This window comes from Peromyscus leucopus, chromosome 1 (assembly GCF_004664715.2).
Source record: "Peromyscus leucopus breed LL Stock chromosome 1, UCI_PerLeu_2.1, whole genome shotgun sequence".
In the NCBI taxonomy this organism is placed as follows: domain Eukaryota; kingdom Metazoa; phylum Chordata; class Mammalia; order Rodentia; family Cricetidae; genus Peromyscus; species Peromyscus leucopus.
The window spans coordinates 73,280,374-73,307,852 of record NC_051063.1 but is presented as its reverse complement, the minus strand read 5'-3'; the positions used below and the strand labels follow the sequence as shown (position 1 = coordinate 73,307,852).

At 44.9% G+C, this 27,479-nt stretch overlaps 2 protein-coding genes across 2 annotated transcripts in view; one reads left to right on the top strand and one right to left on the bottom strand.

The window, feature by feature from the left end:
- LOC114695348 (deleted in malignant brain tumors 1 protein-like) overlaps nt 1-10,709 on the top strand; it is a 113,725-nt gene extending 103,016 nt beyond the window's left edge. The window contains exons 69-74 of the mRNA XM_037209865.1: nt 182-220; nt 1,896-2,207; nt 3,546-3,578; nt 4,650-4,825; nt 6,324-6,706; nt 9,932-10,709. Coding sequence (XP_037065760.1) covers nt 182-220; nt 1,896-2,207; nt 3,546-3,578; nt 4,650-4,825; nt 6,324-6,706; nt 9,932-10,223 — 1,235 coding nt within the window. The 3' untranslated portion in view covers nt 10,224-10,709. The remainder of the gene's footprint in view (nt 1-181; nt 221-1,895; nt 2,208-3,545; nt 3,579-4,649; nt 4,826-6,323; nt 6,707-9,931) is intronic.
- Nucleotides 10,710-13,761: 3,052 nt separating this feature from the next.
- Cuzd1 (CUB and zona pellucida like domains 1) lies at nt 13,762-26,235 on the bottom strand. Its single transcript, XM_028871897.2, has 9 exons — nt 26,154-26,235; nt 23,764-23,914; nt 21,678-21,892; nt 20,321-20,471; nt 19,797-20,014; nt 18,472-18,644; nt 16,834-17,225; nt 14,741-15,009; nt 13,762-14,049 (listed from the first exon to the last, which is right to left on the bottom strand). The coding sequence occupies exons 1-9, from the start codon at nt 26,233-26,235 to the stop codon at nt 13,877-13,879; spliced, it is 1,824 nt and encodes a 607-aa protein (XP_028727730.1). The 3' UTR covers nt 13,762-13,876.
- Nucleotides 26,236-27,479: the final 1,244 nt, after the last annotated feature.

Genomic DNA, 27,479 nt, shown 5'->3' with positions numbered 1-27,479 from the left:
AATGTTCTTCAGTTGTGTTCCAAAACATCAGCTTCTCACATACCCTGCCATACCAACATGCAAAACACATACAATACATGCATACTGCCCTGGAATAGGCTTATTATTGTAGACCTGAAGTCTAAGAATTTCAATGAAGTCACATTTTAATTCCTTCTTTTTCACTGCTTTTTTTTTTCAGCCACAGTTCCAACTTTGATAAAAGTGACCCTGCCACCTGGTAATGATCACCATGCTTGTTGATGGAGCAGAGCTCCATTCTCTAATTTATGTGACCACATTTCATCTCCTCATCTGTTGCTAACGTTCCTACCTGGCTTCCCTCTGTATCGTTTACTATACTAGTCCATCTTTTTTCAGTTAAAACTGCACCCAAGGACCTTGATCCTCCTCTTTATTCTCAGCCCTTATAAAAATGTTGCCTAATGCCTGATAAGGTGACGTACACCTTTATTGCCAACACTCAGGAGGCAGAAGCATGTGAGTTTCTGTGAATTTGAATCAGTTTAGTCTACATAAGAAGTTCCAGGGGCTAGCCAGGACCAAGTAGTGAGACCTTGTCTCAAAAAAATCATCTATACAATTGAATGGTTTTAATTATTTTTTCCTTTAAAAATCGATGTGCAAAGTTCTTTTTTGAGCATCTAACAAATTGTTTTACTCTTGGAGAATAAACAAAACATAACAATATTTGTTATATTTTGATACCAAGAGAGTAAAATGTCATGGATAGCATTTCTGTGCTCAAGCCAATGGATTGGGGTCTGAAATAACAGAAAGCATTTCCTCTTCAGCTTGAAGCTGAAATGTGAGCCTGTGAGGGTGAGCATTTGTAAACCTCTAACATTTTACATTGATGGGGCAATTGTTAACTGGCATTTTTGTTTCTTTCTACTCTCTAAAATGACAAGGTGTCTATTGATACTGTTAGGGTCACATTTCTTTTTCACTTAGGTTTTTTTTTTTACCCCTTACAGGAAGAGAGTTACCAGCCTGTAGGTATATTACATGCTGACATATGCACAGTGTTGATCACACATGCTTGAAATTCACCTCCAAGATCTCGATCAGAAGATACCCACATGTATTCATAAGTCACACTTTTCTCCTTCCTGACACTTGATGCAAGCCGGGACCTGACATGTGCCACCAAGCTTCATCCTCGACCTATTCTCCTAGCAACACAAGTACCTTGCTTTTGGTATTCTAATACCAATTAGGCCAAGACAGGGCAGCTATCCTAGACTATCACACTATAGTTAGAACTGATGCCTGCAGATTTAATATTCTCTAAGGCTTTTCTTTGAACCAAACAGTGCAGGGCTGACTAATTACTACAGAGACAAATCACCTGGTACCTATCTCTGATCATGACACCTCACAGATACAGTAATACAGTCATGCCTCCCACAAAGGATGTCTCAGTCAACAGTGGTGCTCACATATCCATATACATCAGTGACTCCTTGCTCCGTAGACCTTGTTGCCTAGTCAACCCACAGCTGGTTTTTCGTGTGTAACAACCAAGTCTCCTATCCGCACATTTCTCAGAATGTATCCTCACGATTAAGCAACATAGTTGTACAGGTTTTGCTTTTTATTGTTTTCTATTCAAATTTAAACTTTTTTGAAGTACTCATATGGGGCAGTGCCCTGTAGATGAGCAGCAAGGTTATTGCCGGTATACGGCTCCTGGAGAATTCTACGGTGCTCAGATCTGTGTATAAGGGTAGAATAGCTAAATTACATAATACAGTTTTGTTGTCAAAGTGTTGCCTCTTAAGGATAGTAGTATTAGGGGTAATTTAGGGGCACAGAGAAGGCTCTCACTGTAAATGTCACCCTCAGTGCCTACTATGGAAGCCTGACCTAAACTGACTTCTCTTGCTCCGTAGACTTGACTCTGCGCCTGGTAGGCGGGCGAAACCGCTGTGAGGGCCGGTTGGAGGTGCAGCACCAGGGGATGTGGGGAACCGTATGCGATGATCGCTGGAACATCAAGAATGCCCGAGTTGTGTGCCGCCTCCTGGGCTGTGGCCAGGCGCTGGGTGCCCCTGGCAGAAGCCACTTTGGGGCAGGCACAGGCCCCATCCTGATGAATGAAGTGCGCTGTTCCGGCAGAGAGGACTCTCTGGAGAACTGTGCCCATGCTGGCTGGATAAGGCACAACTGCCACCACTATGAGGATGCGAGTGTGGTCTGTGCAGGTAGGGGCTCCTGTGCAGGTATGGGCCTAGGCCTGTAAAAGTCCCCAGGCTCTGCCTCAGCACCACCCATCCTTAAGGCATTCAACATTTGGCCAAGACATCCCATTGTAGGATAAAGAGCTTAGAGGTAGTGACATTTTGGTCATTGGCCTGACTTTGTTAATGAGCTTGCTCTAATCCCAGCTCAGTGAAATATTTGTCAGAAATATAGCTGAAGAATTATGAGATCCAAAGAAGGGTGTGACAGTGTCACAGGACCATTCAGAGCTTAGCGACTGCTGTGGCCAGGCACAGTTTATCCTGTTACTTTCTCAGTCTCTGAGCTCACCAAAGGCCCCATCCTGGAGACACTGTGTAACCTTCAGAGTCTAAAACACACCCCACAGTGTCCTAGCTTCCCTGTGTCCTTTGCATCAAAGATTTTGCCTGTATCTTTCCTCGGTCAGCTATGTCGGTCTTGGCGTTCCGACTACCACCTGTATAGCACAGTACCTCCTTCTAATCATTCTAAGGTAGCCCCAAACTGGCCTGTGCAAATTTCAGAGAGTTGGGGAATTCTAAGACTTGAAGAAACCCGAGTTCACCTCGTCTATTCTGCTGCTGCTTTTATTACAGGTGAACACACCATGGCCGTTGCTTTTACCTTGTATAGCCCTGTTTTGCATAGACATGGGGCCTAGATAGAAACACCGTCAGAGCCCCCTGAAGCCAAGACTACCCAAGAAATGGAAGCCGCATGTGCCTATTCTGGAGTCTGTACCTTTAGACTTCGGTTGTTATCATGCCTCTTCACAGTTCATCCCTCTCAGAAGCCCACTTTTAATAGGGACCCACATTCTGTTCTTGGACTGTGCACCAAGGGGCCTCTCCTTCCAACCATGTCCCATGTCCAAAGGGATCTATTTTTTCTAAAGAGCTTGAGTGAATCTGAGTACACACTTCCTGAGCTGAGCCTTGGCCCTGCGACACTGTCCTGTCTTGATTCTGAGCCAGAGAAGTCCTTGATAGCCTCAGAGTCCATTTTTCTCAACCTGGGGCCCCAAGCATGCCTGGGTGTAGAAAGAGACAGAAGCCAATGGCTCCTTCGTGTGATGGTGTCTGTATTTTCCATTCTTTTGCTCCCACAAATCTTGGTGCTAATAACACCTGTGTTTTCAGTGCTACCTCACATGTGTCAGAATCCATCTCTGTCAGGGGACACTAGGCCCCCTTTGCGTGTTCTGGAATGTTCTCGTGCCATTACACTCCAGCTCCAATGGTTTGTCCAATGATAGTTAACTGTCCTCCTCCTCTGGGATTTCAGACCAGTGACATGTACTTTTCCTCTCCCCTCAACAGGTCCAACCGACTCTCTTGTGCCCAAGGATAACGGTAAAGTCATCTTCCCTCCTGGGGTCTGAAGCTGATTGGGGAAGGAACTAAGAAAGGAGCTGAATGGAGAGAAAAAGCAGGCTATGAGGGAGGCCCACTTCCTAGACAGCAGGAGGTCGGGGAAGAGGCCCCTCTGTACTTAAGCTCTCTCTGTTTTTGCTCTGACTCTTCCTCTAGCTTACCTCTGTGCAAAGGTCCAGACAGATACACATTCAGACTGAGCATGTCAAGGGTTGTCCTTTAACCCCCTGGACCAGGCTCTGACTTGTGTCCTATGGAGTATGGATTCTAAGCAGAATTCCCTATTGATGTGGCCCAACTTCAAAGCCTTTTTTTTTTTTTTTTTTTTTGAGAATATTAGCAAAGCCAATCAAAGTCAGGGCTGTGGAGATGCCTCTGTTGGTAAAGTATTTGCCATGCAAGCCTGAGGACTTGTTTGACCCTGAGCACCCACATAAAAGCCAGGCACAGTTGTACCCATCGATATTCTCAGCACTGGGAAGGTGGAGACCGGAGGAGGATCCTGGAGGCTTCCTGGCCAGCCGGTCTAACCAAACCAGCAAGCTCCAGGTTAAATGAGAGACCTTGTCTCAAACAATAAAGTCGACAGTCATCAAGGAAGATAGTCAACATTCACCTATGGCCTCCTCCATAAACGTGTGTGAGCATACACACACACACACACACACACACACACACACACACACACACACACACACCAGTGGACATCAAGCCAAGGTGATAAATTAGAGTAAATCAGTGATTCTCAATCTTGCTAATGCTGCGACCCTTTAATACGGGTCCTCATGTTGTGGTGACCCCCAACCATAAAGTTATTTTGCTGCTACTTCATAGCTGTAATTTTGTTACTGTTAGGAATTGTAATGTGGATATCTGATATGTGACCCCAAAGGGATTGCGATCCACAGGTTAAGAATCGCTGGAGTCAGGGATGCTGAGGCAGGTCCACCCCATCCCAGAGCAATGTCCGTGGTACTTATGTAACAGACAGACAGCTCCTGAGCTACACACACACATCAGTGTACCAGCTTCTCTCTCTCTCTCTTTCAGCTCAGCTGTCTTGTTTGCCTCACCTCTTCCAAGCCGTCATTGACCGAGGCTATCTCCGGAGATTAGGCTACTCCTCCTGGGACATCCACTTAAATGATAAGATGTGTCGCCCCCAAGTCACCGGGCGTTACCTCATCTTCAATATTCCTTATGGCCACTGTGGCACCCTGAGGCAGGTAAGAGGCTGACGGGGAGGTGATGACCTTCTATGGATGGAGTCCAAGAAGAGAGGCTTGGAAAATGAAACCGCCTGTTAAAACCTGTGTAAGAGAGAGGAAGAGCTGCATTTCTGAGGCAGCTCACTGATTTGTCTGAAATGTCCCACCACTTGGAGAATTTCAGACACACACTCATCCCGAGATGATCCATAACAAAGGTTGAGTGCAGGGACATGGATAGCGTGTTGAGTGTGATGGATAGATGAACAATGAATGGGCTGATAATATTCTCCCAGTTCCAAAGCCAGCATTTGTCATAACACGCTTCTTGACTGAACGTGAGGGCATATCTCCCATGAGCAAGTGATGGTGCTGGGGATGAGGGAGGACAGGTTGTCTGCCTGTCTGCTACATCTCTAACTAAGCAGCTAGTCATAGTCCACACTAGAGAAAGCAAACATCTAGGATATTCCGGAGTCACTAAATACATGTGTCTATTGAATTCTCTGCAACCACCTTCTTATCTCATGAAACAATGGTATGGAAATTAAGGACACTCATGTGTATACATGAAGGAAATGTTCCACCATGACACCCTTCTCAGTATAGTTGGAAGCGACACAATTCAAAAATGACCCTGCTGCTGTATTCCTGCTTCCCTGTTTGTACATATGCAAAAGGCTCACATGACACTGTGGAGGTCACATTCATTCAAACCGACCACATGATGCAGCTAACATAAGCCCTCGAGTGCCACACTTCCATTTTGTCTGCTGTTTGGTTGTATAGATCATGGCCATTTTTATCCTTTTTGCTCTGAATATTGCACTTCTTAACTGAGAGATTTCTGCCCCTGGAGCCAAGCCAGCAGGTCCCTCTGTCTAGGAGGAAGGTGGCCCCCGGCAGAGAGTCTCTGAATCTGAGACACACATGCTTCAGAAACGTCCCTGGCCAGGCTGTGCCTCCGGGCATCCACATGGAGCATTTGAAGTGGTAGCTCCTGCCCATCATGCTGTCCATCCCACTTCTGACCTGTGTGTTCTGCTGGAAGTGACGTGCAGTGGGTATAAGCAAGACGCATGGCTAGTGACCAAGGCTGACAGCGTCAGGCCTGCAGCTCACCTGCAGCCAAACCTAGCTTGGGATCAAGGGCAGAGAAGATACAAGATCCAAGTTGGATATGGTCGGGGGGGGGGGGGGGATGCCAGTGGGAATTTAATGTGTGGAGGAATTCAAAAGAGAGGGAGCTCCAGATAGACACAGTGGACCTGCCACCCAGCTCAAAGCTCTACAGATTGGCTGTTACAGGAGGGAAGGAGTGGTCCTCACTCAAGGGACACCCCCCCCCACAGACACCTCCTGATGTTACCGCAGTGGTCCAGCCAGGGACTCCAGCTCTCAAGTATGTCATGAAGCTGGTACCTGGCACATATTGGAAGGCAAGAACTCTACTGTAGAAAAAGGGAAGTTATCAAGGCACCAGGTACACTACCTGCCAACTCTCTCATCTTCACAGGAGCATCAAGGCTCTCTCAGCTACTCTAACTCCATCAGAGGCAGAACGCAAGGCCACCCTGGCCGAGTCATTGTGAGGCACAGGGTGCCCCAGGTGAAGTTCACCTGCAAAGTGGATGGCCAGTCTGCAGTTGAAATTGTGCATGGGAGCGACACACAGAAGGATGATGTCAGCTATGATGTGTCGATTTCATTCCTCCAGTCACCTGTATCTCAGGATATGGGGGTTGGAGCTCCTGCTTATACCCATCAGAGGGAAGAGGTCTTCCTCCAGGCCACCCTCCACACCCACGATCCCAATCTGAGGCTCGTTGTGGATACCTGTGTGGCTTCTCCTGACTCCAGTGATTTCACAACTGTCAAGTATGATTTGATCCAGGAAGGGTAAGGAACATGGAACCTCTCCTCCCTAGTTGATGTTGCTGTTTCTCTGGGGAACCTGGAATCCTAAGTCAGAAGGATGTAAGGTGTCTCTACCAAGCCTCTGTTCACAGTGGGGAATACAGCAGCCTAGACAACCTCCCTTGACTCCTCAGAGACCCCATTCAGTACTTTGCTGCCACACCCCACTCTTTCTTGCCTAATCCTCCCTTCCTTTCAAGCTTCCCTCTCCTAGGACAGACATTCAGCACTTTGGCTCACACCCATAGGTCAATGTGTTTTCCCAAACTAAGCTCTTAGTTGAACTAGCCAGATGTCTTCAAGCTTGTTTGGTTCACCAACTCACTTGCCAAGTGAGAACCTTGGCACATTGTTTGCCTCTGTGGCTCCTTCATTTCTTATCATGTGCTGTTGCATTGCTTTCTCTGGGGAACATACACAAATGTCTATTTGCTCCAGATAGCATGAAGGACACCCCCCCCAAAAAAAATAATTTCATCCAAGTCCATCTTGGGGAACTGGTAAGTTCTCTGGGCTTATTTGCAGAAGCATGAGTAAGGAGCTGCATAGGTGACCCCAAGTGTACCACCCCAGCATGGATGACATATCCCTGTGCATGCTGCTGAACAGATGGAGCTCCCTTCAGGAGCCCCTCTTATATACTCTAGTGCTCCTGAGTTCACATGCAGCTGGGGTTGGGCAGGAGGGAGTGGCTGGGATCAGCTCAGGAGCTAACAACCTTTCCACTAACAATTCCTTCCCTGTATGAAGGAATCTTAATGGCCTGGAGTGGGGGTCTCCTGAATATGGCTAATTCCAGCTGCTCTGCTTTCGAGTTGGCAGTGGTCATGCCTGGAGGACAGGGGCTAAAATGTTCATGAAGGGGTAACTGGCAACTAGTTAAGAAATTCATTATTTACTCAGTGACAGTTTTAGTATGGTAAGAGCCACAGCAGTCTTAAGCCCATGGGGAACACCTGATATCAAAGACCAACAGAGGAGCAAGACAGCACCTGCCACAGGTTTCTGTGAGCTGTGGCATGAGATGCACAGACTGGAGGGAGCTCTAAAGGGAGAAGTTGCTTCCATTCTGCCCCTCCTTATGATCACATTATTAAGGTGAGAAGTTGAGCTAGGTGTCAGTTTCACAGCTAGCATGCTGTTCTTCCTGCTTTAGGCTTAATTTGCTTCCTTTTCTCTAGCCTTTAAAACTTTTGTCGAAGCCGGGCGGTGGTGGCGCACGCCTTTAATCCCAGCACTCGGGAGGCAGAGGCAGGCGGATCTCTGTGAGTTCGAGGCCAGCCTGGGCTACCAGGAAAGGCGCAAAGCTACACAAGAGAAACCCTGTCTTGGAAAACCAAAAAAAAAAAAAAAAAAAAAAAAAAACTTTTGTCGATCGGACATTTTTACAAATTATAGGCATTTTAATACTATAAATCCCTCCCCAAATATTGCCTTAGCTGCATCCCACAAATTTTGAGTTGGGTATTGTATTATTTACTTTTCTATTTCCGTGACAAAGCATCATGACCAAGGCAACTTATAAAAGAAAGTGTTTAGTTTGGCTTATGGTTTTAGAGGGTTAGGGTCCATGATGGCCGACCGAAGGAATGTGGCAGGAAAAGTGGAGAGCTCACATCTTGATTCAAAAGTAGGAGTCAGAAAGAGGATGTTGGGAGTGGCACTAGACTCTTGAAACCTCAAAGCCCACCCCCAGTGATACACATCCTCTCACAAGGCTTCCCAAACAGTTCCACCAACCGGGGGCCAAGTACTAAAAATGATCCTCTATGAATTATTCTCATTCAACCACCACACATATCATTTTCAACTCATTCACCAGTCTCAAATTTCTCTTAGGACATTTTTGATACAACAGCTAGCTGAAAGTACACTGTTTACTTTTTAGTGTTTGGGAATTTTCCAGAAAGATGGCTGCCATTAATTTCAAGTTTAATCCCAGTGCTACCTGAGAACGTATTTCTATCCTTTTATGACTATTAAAGCATTTCTTATGGCCTAGAATATAGTCTGTCCTAATGAATGTTCTTCCTGGACTTGAGAAGAATCTGTATTCTGCTGTTGTTGGATAAACTGTTTAATTACTGTCAACAAGATCTGGTAGATTAATAGTGTTCCTTATGTCGTTTGCACCCTTACCGACTTTCTGCCCACTGGCCTGATCAGTCAATAGAGGGATATTGAGGCATCCGATTATCATAGTGGGTTTGTCCGTATCTTACTGCGGTACTTTTGCCTCCCACGTTTTAATGCTCTGCTTGATGGTGCATTACATGAATGATTATTATATTTGGATAAAGATTATTCCTTCCTTCAATTATCTTGGTTAAGGTTCTTTTCATAGATAGCTGACCCTTTCTTTTGTTGTAAAACACCCATCTTGACCCTGACAATTCTGCTCTCTCTGAACCGCTGCTGTACTGTTCTCCATTCCATTTCAATGTATTGGTGTCTTTATATTTAAAGTGACTATCCTGTAAAGAACATATAGTCAGATGTTTTGTGTATTCCTTTGTAATATATTCTCTGTCTTTATATTGGTGTAAATATGAACCATTCGTATTTAACGTTCTTATCCAAGCACTAGATTAGAATTCACCACTCATTCATTGCATTTGTCTTTTGTCTTTCCCTGCCCTGTGCCTACCCCTTTTCTGACTTCTCTGATTCTTTTTAACTGCATATTTTACATAACTACCTTTTATCTCCTCTTGATGTACCACCTATATCACTCTATGGTTTACAATATACTTTCTTTGGGTAGTGTTGGGAATTGAACTCAGGACATTGGGAGTGCTAGGTAGCCAAGCACTCATCCACTGACCTGAATTTACCAGTCCTATAATACACTTTTTAAATAATCTAAGTGCATTTTTAAATATAGCATCTACCTTATAACCTTCCCTTTAGACAAACTAGGATAGACCTAGCAAGCAAAGGTTGCAGCTAAAACCTTGACCTGTTTTCACTGTATTTGACAATTCCCTTCTGTTTATGACCAGGTATAGGGTTTCCATTAATAATGCTGTTAAACTGCAGTAGTAATAGTAGTATAGTAGTAGTAGTTGTAGCTTCATAAAAGGGAGGGTAGTGGGAAGAGCTCCACTTGGGATTCAGAGCCTTAGAACACAGCCTGGTTATGTGGGTTGGAGAAAATTCATAGAATGGATTAGTTAACTTTTTAGGCCTGGGTTTTTCTCCCATCAGGTGCATCCGAGACAACTCCTACTCTAACCTCCATGCCCCTGGGAAGAACGTGGCCCAGTTCAAGTTCAACGCCTTCAGCTTCCTCAAAAGCTACGATGTGGTCTACCTGCAGTGTAAGGTTGCCATTTGCCGAATCGGGGACCACTCTCCCCGATGCTCACAAGGCTGTACAAAGCGAGGGAGGAGAGGCGCAGGCTCGGCAGAGGCCACGGAAGAACAAACTGAGTATTTCCGAACAGTGGGGCCGCTGAAGATCCACAGAGCAGATAATCAGAGCAAGGCCCTGGTGTGATCGCTCGCTCTCACTCTCCCATGAGTGTGTCAGAAAACCGGAAGCAAGGTCTGTTTCTTACCAGGAAGCAATGTTTAGTCACTCCGAAGCCAGACATTGACCACACCATCTGCACTACCCATTCAGATGGGTGGAAGAACCCAAGAGATTACTTCTCTGGGGCTTGTTACTAAGTAATCTCTGAGCACTAACTTCTAACACAGTTGCCCTGTTTGTAGGCAAGAAAAAGAAAAAAATGCTGATTTTGTTATTCTTCACTCTCAAGAACTTGATCACTGTCTCAAAATGCACAAAATATTAGAAAAAGCAGGGTTGTCTCTCTTTACACCATGGGCAATTAGAGATTGTTTATAAATGTCTACTTACTATTTGGGTGCTGATAGGTGGGTGGGCCTCTTTCTGTTCTTCTGGAAATGTGAGAATTCATTTCTAGATCTTGCCAGTAATCTTGTAAAAAATAATAATAATAAAGTGTTTTCTGGGAAACCACTGTTCATTTTCTTTAAACTCTTTTAAGCAGAACAGCTGAACGACACAAGTCATTGGTGACAACTTTCAGAAAGTTTCTTTGCTCAGTTGTTTTGTTTTGAAGGGGACAAATCAGAGCCTAGCTTCTGAGGGTCTGGCTTTCAGAATCATCAGAAGCCAGAGGCCTCTGTATGAACTCCACTTTAGCTTCTGGGGGGTCTAGATTTCAGCTTGCAAATGGGAGAAAAGAATCATAAGAAGCCAGGAGCTTCTCTGTGAGCTCCACATGTGCACACGGTCACATTCTCAAAACATCTGGAAAACCTGAAAATTACCCAGGAAAGCTGCAGAGCAAACAGGAACCGGTCTGTAATGTTCTGTTCCTGAAGCAGAGGGCTGCCCTCACCTTGATCTCCCTGTTTCCTGGAAGGAGAGGCAGGCAGTATTGTACTCAGAACCTTCAAAGTGGTCACTTGGTTTTGCTGTACCTTTTGAGACAAGGTCTCACCGCCTAGCCCGGGTTGTCTTTGAACATGTGATCCTGCTCAGCACATTCTCTTTAAGAACACAGATTTGAACAGAGTCAATGGTTTTGTTCTTTCCAGGGTCCAGAAACATTCAGTAGAAATATTTAAAATGAGTCCTCATCTTTGTCCAAGAAATTGTTCCAGGCTCTGCTGATAAGGAACATGTAAGAAGGAAGAGTACGGTAGTCCTACCTTCTGAAGGGAGGAAGGCAGAGTCTAGTGGGACCTGGGGGCTAACTCTGAGGTACTGAGGTAGAAATGTGACTAACAACTCACATTACCTTAGGGACCATTTCATTTTGATTACAAAAATGTCCTTTCCCAGTTATCATCCCAATGAGACTGAGGACCCTTGCCTCCATCCTCTACCAGGACAGGATGATTTCAGAGAAGGCAGAATGGAGTTTGAGGTGCTCATCACCTGTAGGCAGCAGTGAGGCCTCATCCTCACCCATCAGAGCTGACCAGTGGGGAGCCTGGACTCTACACCCACTCCTGTTTAGAAAGGAACTGGAATCCTTTCATTTTAAGGCAGGCCCAGTGGAGAGCCAGGGTTGAGGTGACCACCTCAGGGGAGCAGAGAACATCAGGTAGGCTAGACCACCCCTGCCCCTCTGAGTGGAATTTGCCTGGCATTCCATGCCCATCCCTTTGCTTTCAGCCTCTCTGAAATGCTTGGTTAAGTGCCCCTCCTGAATAAAGCTTAGGAGCAGATTTTGCTTTGGACGACATTCTGAAAGCCATGTTTTAGGAAGTAAAGTTAGTAGGTAGGTGCCCAGAGGTGACATCAAACACTTCTCAAATAGAGGTACTCGTTCACTAGGGTTCTGGGCGTGCTGCTAGCGAGGGGCTCAGCACCACTGTTCCCCAGGGACGGCTACCCTGTCCAAGTTCACAGCTCCATTTGAGCAGCCCTTATCCAAAGATGGCTCTTCACCAGTGGGGAATGGAGCATGGATGCCCCTGGTTGCTAAGAAATTCTCTCCTTCCTTGACCATATTCCCAGATGATACTAACACTCACTCCTATGTTCAGTTGTAGAGACAGAGGGTGAAGGTACAGTACATCTAAACAGGGAAGAGGTAAGGACCTTTCCTAGCCCACCAACTCCAGGATGTGGACCTTTGATCCCTTTGCTATAGTAACCATGACTCTACTCTCTATTGAGTCACGGTGCCCGTGATAATTTTCTTAGAATGGCATATTCATGCCTGGAGTGTCTCTGACTATCTATCACGATGCCAGCACAGAACATGTAATCAATTCCTGATAACAAGATGGGTGACAGGCAGCGGCCAGACCAGGCAGTTGTGCTGTCACAGGAAGTTAATGTGAGGCTGGGGAGGGGCTGCCATAGTTTCAGAGCGCTTGCTGCTCTTGCAGAGGACCCAAGTTCAGCTCCCAGCACCCACATGGCAGCTCACAACTGTCTGGCTCCAGTTCCAGGAGATCCAATACCCTCTTAGCCTCCCCAGGCACCAGCACATGTGTGGCACACATACATATATGCAGACAAAATATGTACACGTGTGAAATAAAAATAAATCTTTTTTAAAACTTCAATATGATCTGCCTATGGCCAGTGAAACTTTCAGGTGTTTTTATGTTATATTAAAAAGGAGTTTGTGGTAGTGAGATTTAGGTTATATGGATGGACAGAGAAGAGAGTCATTATATGAATATTTGGGAAGCCTTTGAAAGATCTGCACTAAGATGTTAAGTAAATAAGGAATATTGGCTTTGATTTAGGGCAGGAAAAATCAGCAGGCTTGGAAGGACTGGGGTGGTGTCTCATATCCATTGTATGTCAGTGGATTCCCTATAATACATGGTGCACATGACACATATCTATAGAAGAAAAACATAACAAAAAACAAAAAGAAGCAAATGCCTTTGGCATTCCGGGATGCAGCTACCTGTTGAGATCTACCTGGAACGCAAAAGTGTGTGTTTGTTTGCTGGCAAGATGGGGTTGTATTTCTTTTGTGTGTGTGTAACGTATTAGCTCTGGTATTGGCGGGTATAAAGTAGTTCATTTTAGGGCCTTCAATAACACCTGCTTGAACCCACAGGAAAGAGAAGAGGAATGCTTTTCATCTTATAACTCAGAAAGCAGTCTGAAGTCTCACCATCGGGTTCCTCCCACCAAAGCCCCCTTGTGAGCTGCACAGGGCGAGGGACCCAGGCTGCATGCCAGCAGTGGACTGAGGAGTCCACAATCCTTCGCTTCAGTTCCAAGTGATCACCTTTACCATCCAAAGGGTACCATATCTGCATTACTCTTTGACTTTTATAGATGACACATTTTATTTAGCATCTAAAAAAGAAACTGAGTTGGATGTAGTGCCTCACACTTTTAGTCCCAGCCCTGGGGATACAGAGACAGGGTCTCTGTAAATTCAAGGCCAGCCTGGTCTACAAAGCAAGTTCCAGGCCAGTCAGAGTTCCATAGTGAGACCTTTTCCAAAAAAAGGTGACCAGACATAATGTTTATTCATTTCAGCCATCCCATAATGAAATACACTATTACCATGATATGAACATTAAAGTATTGTTGCCTTTTCGGGCCTTCCTGGTTTATCCCTGACCCTTGTTTCGGCATGAGGAGCGGCTTCATCCAGCATCCATGAGAAGGCAGGGGCCTTCTTAGGGTCAGAGCTAGTAGACCTGCAGCTTCTGGTATCTGTGCTCCAGGCATCGATTTACAAAATGCCTCACTGTGGCTGCGGTCACAATCACCACATTGAGAGCAAGAACCATGAAGGAAAAGAGGTGTAGCTGGCTGAGAGGTTGGTTTGGAGTTTCTGCTGTGTGTGTTTGAGGCAGAAGTCCTGGAATCGGAAATAGTTTTAGTATTAGTATTACCAAATTTTGGCAGTATTTATAATTTCATATTATGCCCTATGATATGCATGAATCAATAATATGTAATTTCAACTTAAGAGAGGGGGACAATTCTCAAACAATCTGAATTCATTATATTTATGTTTTATCCTAGGCCATTTAACTCTGGGCTGTCTTTTGAGTCTTTCCTATGCAGCCTATCAGGTTTCAACATGCCCAGAAGTAAGTAGGTTGTCCTGTGTTAATATTGTCTATGGTGAAAAGATAACCTTTTTTCCAAAATAGGCTCTGATGTGGGCACTGGTTAACTTTGTTCCTCATTGAGAAGTTAAAATAGATTATTTCTAATTTGGTTATCTGCTTAGACATCTGTAACAAGGAACTGGGACGCTGACAGAAAGTTGTCTCTAGAAATGGGGATAGTATCCATGAACTCTTAAAGGCCACACTAACGGCATAGTACCAGTGTGTGATGGATTATAGATGCATATATGATATACGTGATGGAAGTATTCATCTTGTGTACTTGTGATGGAAGTATTCATCTTGTGTACTTAGTCACTTGTCTGCTAAAACTTCTACTTTAAATCTCTAAACTGCACATCTCAGGAACAACAGATTTGAGCCACATTTTACGAGCCACAAGGTAAACTTAGATCATGAACAGCGTATTCTTGCCTGAGTTTCCACTTGCACTTCGGTCCCTCTTCAGACGAATTGGTCCTATGACAGAGTCAGTCTTCCACTTGTATGAAGAAACATCTCGTTTCCTTCTTGAGACACAGCCTTGATTGCAGCGGGATGTTTCATCGCTGGTATCACAGATCAAAATCTTACACTTCAGATACACAGAGCTCAGATGCCTCAAGAATTTAAAAGCATTAAACTGGAATCTTCCGTAGTGTCCAAGTAAGGGATACACCTGACAAGTCTCATCTTGACTACATCTGGAACACAATTTAGGGACAGTTAGAAGGTACACGGCAGCTTTTCCATGTGAAAGTGACATGATACAAGCTTTGAGGTGTTCAATGTGTGAACCCAGGAACCTCTCTAGAGAGACATCAGTGGTTCAGAGTGTTGTGAGCTTGAGAGGTGGGAAAGGTAATAAGGTCCTGCTCTTATCTGAGATTCCTGGCCCATGAGCTACCAGAACATCAGCACCTATATGGGGCTCAAACACCTCTCCTAAAGTGCTCAGTATTGATGCGCAAGTACAGCTGATTGCCCATCAACTTTTAGAGGAAAAAGGAGCATCTCTTTTAAAACATCACGTGCTTTTTCTTTTAAAAAAAAGTTACATCTATTTTCTTAAGAATGTCATGTTCGAAGGATGACACACATTTTAGAACCTTCCATGTCCTTGTAAAAAATAGCCAAAATATACAAAAAGCAAAACCACAAATAGACCCCCGCTAGACAAAACACAAGTAGGTTTTTCCCCACCAACAAATATTTTATATTCATAGTTTTAAATCAAGAAATATAGACGGCCTATCTAAATATTTTAACATGAGTTATTTGTGGCTAGTACACAGCAACAATTTTTAAATGATTAAGCTTATTAAAATTCCATACAAGGAAATTATTATACACACACACACACACACACACACACACACACACACACACACACACTGAGTGTTTATAAATACAAAACTTACTTTATTAAAATCATTACTACTGTGGGCTGGGGAGATCGTTCAATCAGCAAAGCGCTTGGCGCACTATCCTGAGAACCTGAGTTCATCCCCAGCACTCACAGTATGCTTGCAATTCCAGTGTTAGTTAGGTAGGCAGAGTCAGGACAATGCCTGTGTTCTTCTGGCCAGCCAGCCAGCCCAGCTGAATCCACAAGCTCTGGGTTCAGTGAAAGACCCTGTCTCCAAAAGCAATGAGGGGGTGAAGCAATGGGTCCACGGTTAAGGCACTTGTGCAAGTATGAGGACCAGAATTTGGATCCCTCTTCAGAAGCTACAGAAAAGCCAGAGGAGGGAGGGGGCCTGTAACTTCAGCACTCAGAAGGTGGAGGTGAGGGTGGAGGCCCACCTGTAACTTCAGCACTCAGAAGGTGGAGACAGGGAAAACCCCAAAACAAGCCAGAACAGCCTGCCAGCAAAGTTCTAGGTTCAACTGAGACCCCCAGCCTCGATGAATAAGATGTAGAGTGAGGCCAGGCAGTGGTAGCACACGTCTTTAATCCCAGCACTCTGGAGGCAGAGGCAGGCGGATCTCTGTGAGTTCGAGGCCCGCCTGGGCTACCAAGTGAGTTCCAAGAAAGGCACAAAGCTACACAGAGAAACCCTGTCTCAAAAAAAACAAAAAAAACAAAACAAACAAAAAAAAAAAAAACAAAAGATGTAGAGTGAGACTCTTGGCATCAACCCCAGGCCTCCACAGATACATCCACCCATGCATGTGAATACCCGTGTATGCCACCACACAAGTGAACATGAATACACACACATGCCACACATAGATACAAATAAGAAAAATTAATTAATAAATAAGTCAGAGAATCTTTGAGGAAGACAATGGATGCCAGGGTCTTGCCTACCCGTGCACAGATATGCACATTCACTTATTCACCCAGGAACACATACACACAACAATAAAAGAAAAACTACTACAAAGCAAGTTCCAGGACAGGCTCCAAAGCTACGCAGAGAAACCTTGTCTCAAAAAACCAGCAAAACAAAATAAAACAAAACAAACCCAAAAACCTAACACTTCCACTGGCACATACAGAGACCCACTACATGAGTTCATACCCGCCGCTGATTAAGTCATAGGTCGGAGATGTGAAGTCAGACGTGGGAGAGGCTCTGCAGGTATCCAGAAACAGCACCAGACCCGGGTCTGAGGTGTGCAAACTGACTTGGACGTAAAGAGTTTGGTTCAAATCCACATAATATGGTGACTCCTCTATTTGGTTTTCAAATGAGTTGGACTCATAAAGAGCCATGCTGGTGTTGTATTTGCCCAGGACACTTTGGTTTTGTATGACGTCATCTTCGGTTATGTACAGAATCTCCACAGTAGAATTATATTCCATCTCACATGTCACTACTATCTGGAGGTGCTTCTGACGGGTGATCACTGCAGAAATTGGAGACTTGGTGAAGGTGATTATGTTGGTGTAAGAGATTGTGTGGTCCTCTATCTGCAGAATGGGAAGGAATTCAAATTTTATACTTTAGCCTGTCAATATTTCAGAGCACAGAGAAAGATAAGATTTGCAGGTAGCAACTTAATTTCCACAAGTCACAAGAGAATAGCTTTCACATCAGATCCTCTCAACCTTAAATGTGTTTTCCTGCAGCGCTGACCTGCAGAAGGAAGGAAGTGAAAGATGAAGCTTGTGTTAGAAAGATCAAAAGATGGAATTGGGTCAGATTTCCTTCTATTACATTAACATCATCGTGGAATGCACATTTCCAGCCCTATAAAGATTTTAAACTCACCAGACCAGGCCTGTTGATACAGACCCATAACCTCAGCTCCTAGGGAGGCTGAAGCAGAAGGATCACAGTTCAAAGCCTGCTTGAGCTACAGAGTTTGATCAAGGCCAGTGTGGACAACTTAGTGAGATCCTGTTTTGAAAGAAAAATCAAAAGAGGACTGAGAATGTGGCTTGGTAGCAGAAGGCCTGCCTAGCATGTGTGAGGCCCTGGGGTCCATAAATAAAAGACTGAACTCTCCCATGTTTCCTTCCTAAAGGGCCCTAAGTTCATGTGGCTAAGCAGGCAGTTCCCCACGTGCACATAGATGGAAGCTTGGCCTCAGTGCACCCTAGACATCCGAGAAATAAAGCTTGTGTGTTTGTTTTTGGAAGAAAAAATGGACAGAAGAAAATATTTACTTCTTATCAGCTCCTCTGGTCTAGTCTCTGCCTTCTTCAATCACAAAGTGGTTTAAGTCTACAGTACGTATCTTAAAGGGGCCTAGAAGTGTTGACATGCTTGAGGTCTTAAATGGTATTTCTAAAGTGTGCAGACCAAACCACAGACTTACGTCTTTCGATATTTAAAACATGCTTCTACTTTCTGCCTTTTCAAGAAAATAAGAGATTAAAATCCAGCTCAATTTTACTAAATATGGAATGTACCATTCTCTGCACAACTTTCCCTGGTAAGCCAGGAAATCTTGGCCACGGATGATCCAACTCTCTACACTGAGGGTTCAGAGTTTTTGCCTTCTGGGAAAAGCATTCATCCTCCAGTTACCTTGCGAATGAATGAGACAATCCTGCCTCTGTGTGTGACTGGGTGTGTGCACATCTATGAACACGCTTTCTTAGTCCAGCCATAGGAGTTTGATGTCGTTTGTGAAAGATACAGCAAGCTTCATGCCTGTGCATCACCATGTACTTAGCATTTGACAGAACCCAGCGGTGGGTTTCACAGCACCTTTTTAACTGTACCGCATTCGTGCAGAGGGATAGAGAATTCTACGACGTTTGATACACTCGGTCTGCAAGTTGGATCATTTAGTTGCAAGTTGTTCTCATTGTAGTTAAGTGACTGCAGGTACGATTTGCTTATGATGACTCTCATCTTGTCAGAAGCACAGCTTAAAGATGCTATCAAGAAAAAAGGGGGAACAGAATAGAAAGAAAGATCACATTTGGCCAGCTGGGAACTTCGCATTTTCAAGACCTCTATGTGAAGATGAATCTACTACAAGTCTAACCTGCTGGAATTGGTGCCGCACACCATTAATCCCAGCAGTTAGGAGGCAGAGGCAGGCGGATGTCTGTGAGTTCTGGGTCAGCCAGGGCTGCATGACAAGACCTTGTTTCAACAAGCAAAACAACAGCAACAAACTCCCTGTAATCACTGGGCTGGGAAGATGGCTGTCGGTAAGAGAACTTTCTGCTCAAGCATGAGGACCTGAGTTTGAATCCCCAGCACCCCCATAAAAAGCCAGGTGTGGCTGTGTTCCTGCCTGGAACCCTAGTGCTCTTGAAGACAGAGACAGAAAGATCACTATGGTTTGCTGACTGCCAGCCCACCTCCAGATTAAGACCCTGTCTCAAGAGAATAAGACAGAAAGTGCTAGAGAAGGAGCCCCCATGCCCTGCTCTGGCTACACACACACACACACACACACACACACACACACACACACACACACACACACACACACACGCACATGCCTATACATGCACACACACAAAATAAATTAATATCTGAACTTACAATACCTTAAACAGTAGGTAGAAGATTGCCACAGGCAAGTAGTTGGTGATTTTTTTTCACGTGCCCGTTGCTACCTTATTTAGAGCTATAATCTATACATCTAATATATTTACACATTTTAATTAAAATAGTTACATCACTTTCCCCCTCTTCCCATTCACTCCCTAAGCCCCTCTCTAATGCCCTCCATCTAACTCTTTCCATGACCCCACTCCCAAATTCGTAGCCTCTTCTTCCCCAGTTATTATGGTTACATTTCTTTAAAATGCCGTCATTACAGAAGACCTTAGCCCGACCAGACCCTGCATTCTACAGAAGTCATTTTTAGCTTAATGGAGTCGTGTACATCCTCCTGTAGTAAGCAAGGCACAGAGCGGATCCTCAAGCCTCTGGATTAGCTATATTCCCCAAGTTCCTGGGACAGGCTGGCAAACAAGGCTAGCCGCATTCAGGCTAAGAACTAAGAAGCAGGGTCTATGCATGTCATAATCGACAGGCTCACACTAGCTCAAAGGTCATGAAGTGTGACTTACTGGTGTTGACGTCGTCTGTATAAATGGAAGTATAGGAGGCAGAAAAGCCCCTGTAGGAATTGGCATAATCTGTAGACAGCACAACAGTCATGGAGTCGGAGGAAGATTCGAAGGTAGGTTGCCCGCGGCCACACAATTGTTCCAGCAGGCCAGACGTGGTGGAGGGGCCATCGTAGAGTGCGATGAAATCAAATCGGCAGTATTCGTCCATTTCTAGGCTAAGAAGGATGGCCTCCGATGTAAAAACCTTCCCAAACCAATTCAGTTCTATTGTCCACCACTCCTTCTGAAGTCATGAAGGGTTTGTCCTTACAATGACATCTCAGAGTTATGATAAAGCTTTGTCAGTCCCTTCATGGGACCTCAGAATCTCCAGAAAAAATAGTTAACAGCACCGCTGTGTGTTTTCCTTTCTACGATGCTTCTCTGAAATGTACCCACATGTGGGGCCTCAGACCTTTTTTTTCCTCCCTAGTTTGGTCCCCTGGTTGCTGGGGGTCACTACAGTAGACCACAATACTTACAAGACCTCTTTAAAGTTCAGTTTTATCTTATAGCCTTTCTCCACTTGTATGTGCCACACGCAGTATGCCAGCGCCGGGTGGGGCTGCGGATAATTGGGGCTGCTGAAGGATCCTTCTAAAGTGTCCAGGTAACCACCACAGTTTGGAATAGCTGGGAAGAGACAAAGATGGCTGTCGTTTTTCTGTGGTGTAAGGGTTTAAAGTGTCCTCCCCAAGTGCCACACCGCTGTCTTCTCTTTGTGTCATATCTGAGGCTTTCACCTTCCCTTAGCACCAGACCTTTTGCCCTCGGTGTGCCTGGGAGTACAGCTCTGCCCTGCTGTCAAATGGACCAGACTAAAGATCCATGGAACTGCAGAACATAGCCGAATCCTCAGGGCTAGTGCTGGAGGCTCCTCACCCACCATCACTGTCCAGTCCTACTGGCTACCAGCACAGGAGCTGCTGTTCTAGATTGCCCTTTCTTAACATGTCTGCTTGGGTTTCAATACAGGGTCCTTCTCTGCCCCTCTCTCCTCTCTCTACCCTAGTCATGCTAGTAGTCAAAGCTCAGCTCAGAGGCAACCTTCCTTAGTCCTTCACTGCCAGTGTAGGTAAGTAGAGGCCAACACGACAAAGAAAACTGAAGCAAACGGAAGCCTGGAGGTATAAAATAGTTTAGGTTGACTGACTCATAGGACCCATGTCAGGTAGAGTCTCCACATCTGGTGTAAGGAGGTGGCCTGGGTCCAGCTCCAGAAGAGCTTGATGTCTCCACCCTGGTGGTTCCTTAGCACAAGATATCAGTGTCAAGATCAGCCCCTCTATGACATCCAGAGTGAAGCTCTCCTCATGGACCTGCTGGCTCCCAGCCATGGCATTCTACCTGAGGTCAAACTGGAATCGGGGGCTGAGTATGTAGAATCATGTAGCATCTGACGGTCTAAAAATTGGATCAGCCTCACGCCACATGTGCTCCCATTCTTGTTGTCAGAATCACTCCATCCCCCAGGAACCTAAGGGCCTCAGCCCACATCTAATGAATCAGACCAGGGGAGTCTGTCCCTGGCAGATGTCGCGGATGTCTCGAGTTACTAAACAGGCGGAACAGAGTCTCTCCATTGGGCTCAGACACAGCACTTGTCAATCTGTAGCTGTCTGATGAGCCAAATCTGCCTCGCCAGAAATCCGGTTAGAGGAAAAGCACCCTGAGCTTCCCCAGAAGCAAAGAATGGGATTTTCAAAGGTGGCCACTGAATCTGCGATTTCTGTACACAGATCCTCCAGACAGGGCTTGAGAGCACGATGTCCCCAGCAGGAGTTGTTGTGACCTGTATTTGCAGAGGGTTGTGGGAAGGATGTGTCAAGGACAACTTACAGGTATCAGAAGAGAAGAAGTAGTAGAAGATAAAGACACTTCTTTGGACACTTGTCAAGCCCGTGACGATCTGAAACGTCAGGGAATTGGACGATGATTCAAATACAGGCACGAAGTCATTTTTACTGCAGACTTTCCCTAGCAGAGGCCCGTTGGTGGAGCTTCCATCGAACACCTTAATGTTTTCACTGTCACACCTTCCGTCTGGATCCAACCTGGGAACAGAACACGCCTGTGGCTGGAGAAGAGCCATTCACAAAGTGGCTTTCAAAATACACTGTCCCCTGTTCATATTAGCACCACAGTTTATAAAGGGGAGGCAATCTGGCTCATTTAGACCTCTGCCAGACCAGTCATGGGCTTCACCCTTCTTTAACATCAAACCACAACCTTAATGGGCTCAGGAACGTGAAGTCACTTGCCAGCACCTTATAGTTAGTGACTGCTGGAACACAGGCCTAGCATCCAGGGCTGCAGTCCTCCCTGACTTCCATTGGCCCTGTTTGCTGTGCCTCCATGGTGACCAGTGGATACAGAACAGTTCTAACTCAGAATCCAGCCTCACTAATATTTGATATCCAAGCTTGCTGAAAATCAAGTCCTTCTCCATGGCCACCTTCCAGGGAAGCATTCCCCGGCTACCCCTTCCTCCCCACCACAGGCTCATTCTGAAGGACGGTCCAATGCTCTGCACTGAGCAGGCAGCCCAGGATTTTTATTTTATGCCCATGCTGCCAGGCTCTTTCCAAATGCCCACAGAGGAGCTATGTCCAAGATGGCTCTGAGCCAATATAATACAAACACAGAGAAGCTGAACTCCCTTCCACCTTAAGCACTTTCCTGGCTGCATAGCTTTGGACCAGCTATTTAATCTTGTTTGACGTCAGACCTCAGTCTTCTCTTCTGTAAAATGAGCATCATGGTGTACTTTTTATTTTTATGTAAGGTTTTTGTTGTTTTTGTTTTTGGTGTTCTTAGGGTGAAGCATCTATCATAGGCTTCATACACAAGAAGTTACTCCAATGAATGCTATCTTTTTTTCCACTGAATTTTGCTCTTACTACAATTCTGTTATTTCTCTTTATATATTAAAAAAAAATGGGGAGAGGTGTAGGTTTCTGATAGCTCTCCCATTCCAGGAAAATGGTGAGTTGCCTTCTGTGCATTTGACTGAAGGTCAATAAATTCCTGCTTCTGGGATGTAGAGCCCTGGTTCTCCCAGTGGGGTGGTTGGAACAGCAGCATCCGAGTCACTTGAGAATTTGTTTCTTGTGCAGATTTTCAGGCTTCACCCAATTTTTAAATTAGATAGTATGGACCCCAACGTGACCCAGCCTGTGCACTTTGATGAGCCCTCTTGATGATTCTGGCAGCTACAGAGTGAGAACCACTGAAGTGGGATAAGATCAGGGGCCCCAGAGCCAGGATCCTGGGATTCCATTCCCTTCCTTTATCAAGAATCGCTTCTCTGAGCTTTCTTGTCTACTGAATTGGGTTGCACCAGCTACAGAAGGGTGTTGAGAAATGAACTAGGGCAGATCTTATGAGATCCTGAGGCTTCACAGTACAACAGAGGCTAGGATCCACATGGCACAGCAAGGGTATTACAAAACATGCGTGAATATATGTTTTTAAGGTAAAATTTCAAAAATTGTCAGGGCTGGGCCCCACCCTTGGGGACTGTGATCTAATTGTATAGGGTGCAGCCTTTTTTTTTTTTTTTATGGAAGTTTCCGTGATGACTCTAATGTGGATCAGAGTTTGGAGCCAGAGTTTAAGATTTGAAGGTCTACAGTCTAGAACTAGACTAGCTGGGTACCAGCGTTGATGGTTCTGGGCACTAGTTGACTGATCTCGGTAAGTTATCAAGCTCTTTGCATCTGTAACTCAAGCACTGGCCTCGCAGTGCCTGTGTGACTCAGATTTTAGAATGCCAGTCTTCAGTGATGAACAGCAACCATAACTATCGTCTTTATCATCATCAGTTTGTGGAAGCAGCTGAGTTCCCCTCCACAGAAAGCTCACCTCCTGCCCCAGCATGGCTAGAGTCAGCACCCTCCTTGAGAAACTTGAAGCCTCCACTTACTGAACATGGGAGAAGATGATTCGGATGCTCCTGTTTTCAGGTCTCTGGATGGTCCAGGTACAGTTCTCATCAGCATTGAGCTGTAGGATCAGGGCTTTGTGGGTCTCTCCCAGATTGGCCCCTCCCAGACTGGCCGTGCATCTGGATCTGCCTGGTAGATACCATAGTTAGCACTGAGGGAAGGAACGGTTTCTGTATCCCCAGAAGACACAGGATTCGACCTCCCACAAGGAATAGGATAGACAGGTGACTCGGCGAAATATTGCAGCTACTGCAAATGAACACACAAGCAATGGGTTTGCCCTTTGTGTCCTGGGGAGAAATTGTAATTCTTCTATATGTGGTCCATAAAAAGAATATATTAGGGACTGAAGAAAAGTCTATCTAGAATATATAAAGAGTTCTTACAATTCAATAGTTAAAAGACAAGGCCAGTCTTTCAGTTTACTGTTTTATGGGATTCCTGAGTGTGTGAATGAGTGAGTCTCTGACTCTTGTGCCTTCTCTTGGGCTCTTTTCCTTCTGTTGGTTTGTCTTGTCCAACTTCAGTGTGATAGTTTTTGTTTTATCTTATTTTTTCAAAGATTTATTTATTTATTTATTTATTCGTGTATTTTATGTATATGAGTGCTCTGTCTTCATGTACACCAGAAGAAGGAATCTTGTCTCAGTTACAGATGGTTGTGAGCCACCATGTGGTTGCTGGGAATTGAACTCGGGACCTCTGGAAGAGCAGTCAAGTGCTCTTAACCACTGAGCCATCTCTTCAGCCCCCATCTTATTATATTTCATCTTGGTTTTTTAAATGAATGAATGAAAATCTAGGGTACTAGGGTAAAATGTTAACAACAGAATTGTCATTTATACCACCTGGAAGAGGTTTTTTCCAACAGAATTTTCTCCAACAGAGTGACACTATTTATATCAGCCACTCCAGGGCAGGCCTTATGTTCTGGAGCAGTTGACCAACATATAGTAGACTCCAAAGGTTTTTTTTTTTGTGCTTCTATTTGGTTATAGGTTTTGCTGTTGCTGTCGATGTGTTTTGTTTTCTAGGTTTTGTTTTTGTGTTGGGTTTTTAGTTTGTTTTTGAGAAAGACCTTAAAGTTGGGAGGAGAGGGTCTGGAAGGACTTGGGGGGAGAGAAGAATATGATCAAAATATGTTTAAAGTTAAAAATTGGTTTATATAATAAAAATTATTAGAGAAAAAAAAAGGACAATGAAGCCAATGAGATGGTTCAATGGGGTAAAGGAGCTTGTTGCCAAAGGTGACAACCCCAATCCAATCCCCAGGACCCACATGGTAGAAGAAGAAAAAAGCTGCTGGGAGTTGTCCTCTGAACGTCACGTGAGCACTGTAATGTGTGAGGACACATGTGCTTGAGCACATATGATAAATAAGTATAAAAAGAAAAAAATAAGAGAACCCAGTGAAAAAATGGGGAAAGCAAGGTATGGAGGCATATACTTGTAACTGCAGCATTTGGAAGGCCAAGGAAGGAGGCTCCCATGCAAAAAGGCAGCCTGGGATTTGTAGTAAGACCCCACCTCATGAAAACACACACACACACACACACACACACACACACACGCACGCACGCACGCACGCACGCACGCACGCACGCACGCACGCAGGCACCAGCAAAGACAAAAATAGATACATTTTCCAAGAGAGACTGATGATCCAAACCCCTATGTATTTAGAAACAAACTTTCTTCCGTTCTCTTTCACCTGTGACTGACAAATGCCATTTCTGTGTTTACCTAACAATAACTAGTGCTACATTTGTCAGGGAAAGGAAAACAAAGGTAACTGAAAAAGGCAGCACAACCCCACCCACCCAGGATCAGCATCCTCCTTAAAACTCTGATGGGAATTCCCCAGTTCTTTCCTTTCTTCCCTCTTTTCCATTTTCCATCTAAAAATGTGCCATGTGTTGTTCTAGACATAAGCACTATCACATTGTAAAATTGCAGACGTTTTCCCTCTTAATAGAGACCCTTTCTTGTATATGTAATCTTTTAGAACTTACAAGAGTAAGTCTCTGTATTGACTTACCCTTAAAAAAATCAGCAACTAAAACTCACATTTAAAAAAAAACATGTCAATATCTATTCATGTAGGTATGTAGCTTTAGGATTCTTTTCCTAAGATATGCTGTTAAAAGTGAAATGACATGGTGAAACTGTGTGTGCCTTTTCTATTTCAATGAACATGGCCACTTGGGCCTTAAGGAAATGACCACTGAAAGTCCTCCAGAGAGCACAGAGGTGTTATTCTCTGTACTGAGAGCAGCAGCAGATATGAAAGCTTTCTAAGTTTGGGAAGAAGCCTGGTAAAAGCAGATCTTCCATGTTTGAGTTGAAGAATGTGGTTCAATTTTCTTACCTTCAGCCACCATGGAATTCAGCTGTGCCCCACAGGAGGCGACTAAAACGGCCCAAATGAACAACCTTCCAGGGACCTCCATCTTTGCAGGGTGCCTCAGAGCCCGCAGGCTTTTATATTTCTCTGAGTTTCATAAGCTTCCTGGCATCTCGGGAAACGTGTCAGTTTGGCCACGCTGGGGGTGATGCTGGTGAGAACTCCACAGCTGTGGGCTGCATCCTGGCCAGCAGTCTCCCGCATCGCACTCATTCTTCCGCGTCACTTCTCAAAGGGCTGTGGGCCAGCCAACCCAGTTCTGCATGGGGAGCAGCAGCCACGCAGCCGTCCCTCTGGCCTTGGGGTTGATCGGCGCCTGAGCCTTGGCCCCACCTGTGCGGATCACGAGGGAGGTGGCACCATTGGCTTGAGGCCATGACTTCTCCAGGAATGGAAGTCGTTGGGGTCCGAAGCTCAGCAGGCCAGGGGATAACATGGTACCTGGTAAACTCTGGGCCCAGTTGGGTCCTCAGATGCCTACAGGAGGCTGATCTGAGGGGTAGGAGAGGGACAAAGGATCGGGAGGAAAACACAATGCAGGTCAGGCCTCCCTGCAAAGATTTCTGACCCTGTCCCTCTGAAGAGGATAAAGTGGGTGGAGTAGAGTCCCTCAGGCATGAGCTTGCAACTCGGAGACAGGACTCCCGGTGTCCACATGAGACTAGGAAGAAGAGTGTGTGTATGAAAGGGGTTGCACATTCATTCATTCATTCATTCATTCATTCATCCATTTGCCTTTCATTTATTCACTGAGCAAGTTTTCATTGTTCACTGTCCTAGGTGGTAGGATACAGAACTGAGCACAAGACACATAGATTTTACTCTTATGGAACCTGCATTCTAAGTGGGGGAAATAGATAACAAATTAAAAATACATATAGGAGCAAATGTATTAACTGTGCTCTAATGGGGTGATCGGATAAACTGTGGCAAACTTAGGTGGGAAAGGATGCCAATTAAGGAAAAGGAGAGGTATCTTGAGAAGATGAAATGGAAGCAAATACAGAAAGATAATCATTTATCTTACTTGAGGGATTTCTTTAAGATATAAGTGCGTGTGTAAAGGAGGTCCTGGGGCAGGAACTTCTCTAGTCTGACTATGTGTAAAGGAGAGGGAAAGGGGGAGGGAGATGGAGGAAAGTCCAGGCAATAGTTGATGGAGACAAATCTTTATGGTAGAGAGAAACTCAATCTTGTTCTAACTTCACATGGAACTTTTTAGTGAATGGCCACTTCTAGGGATGGTGGTTTAAATGACAATGTCCTCATAAGGCTCATGTATTTGAATTC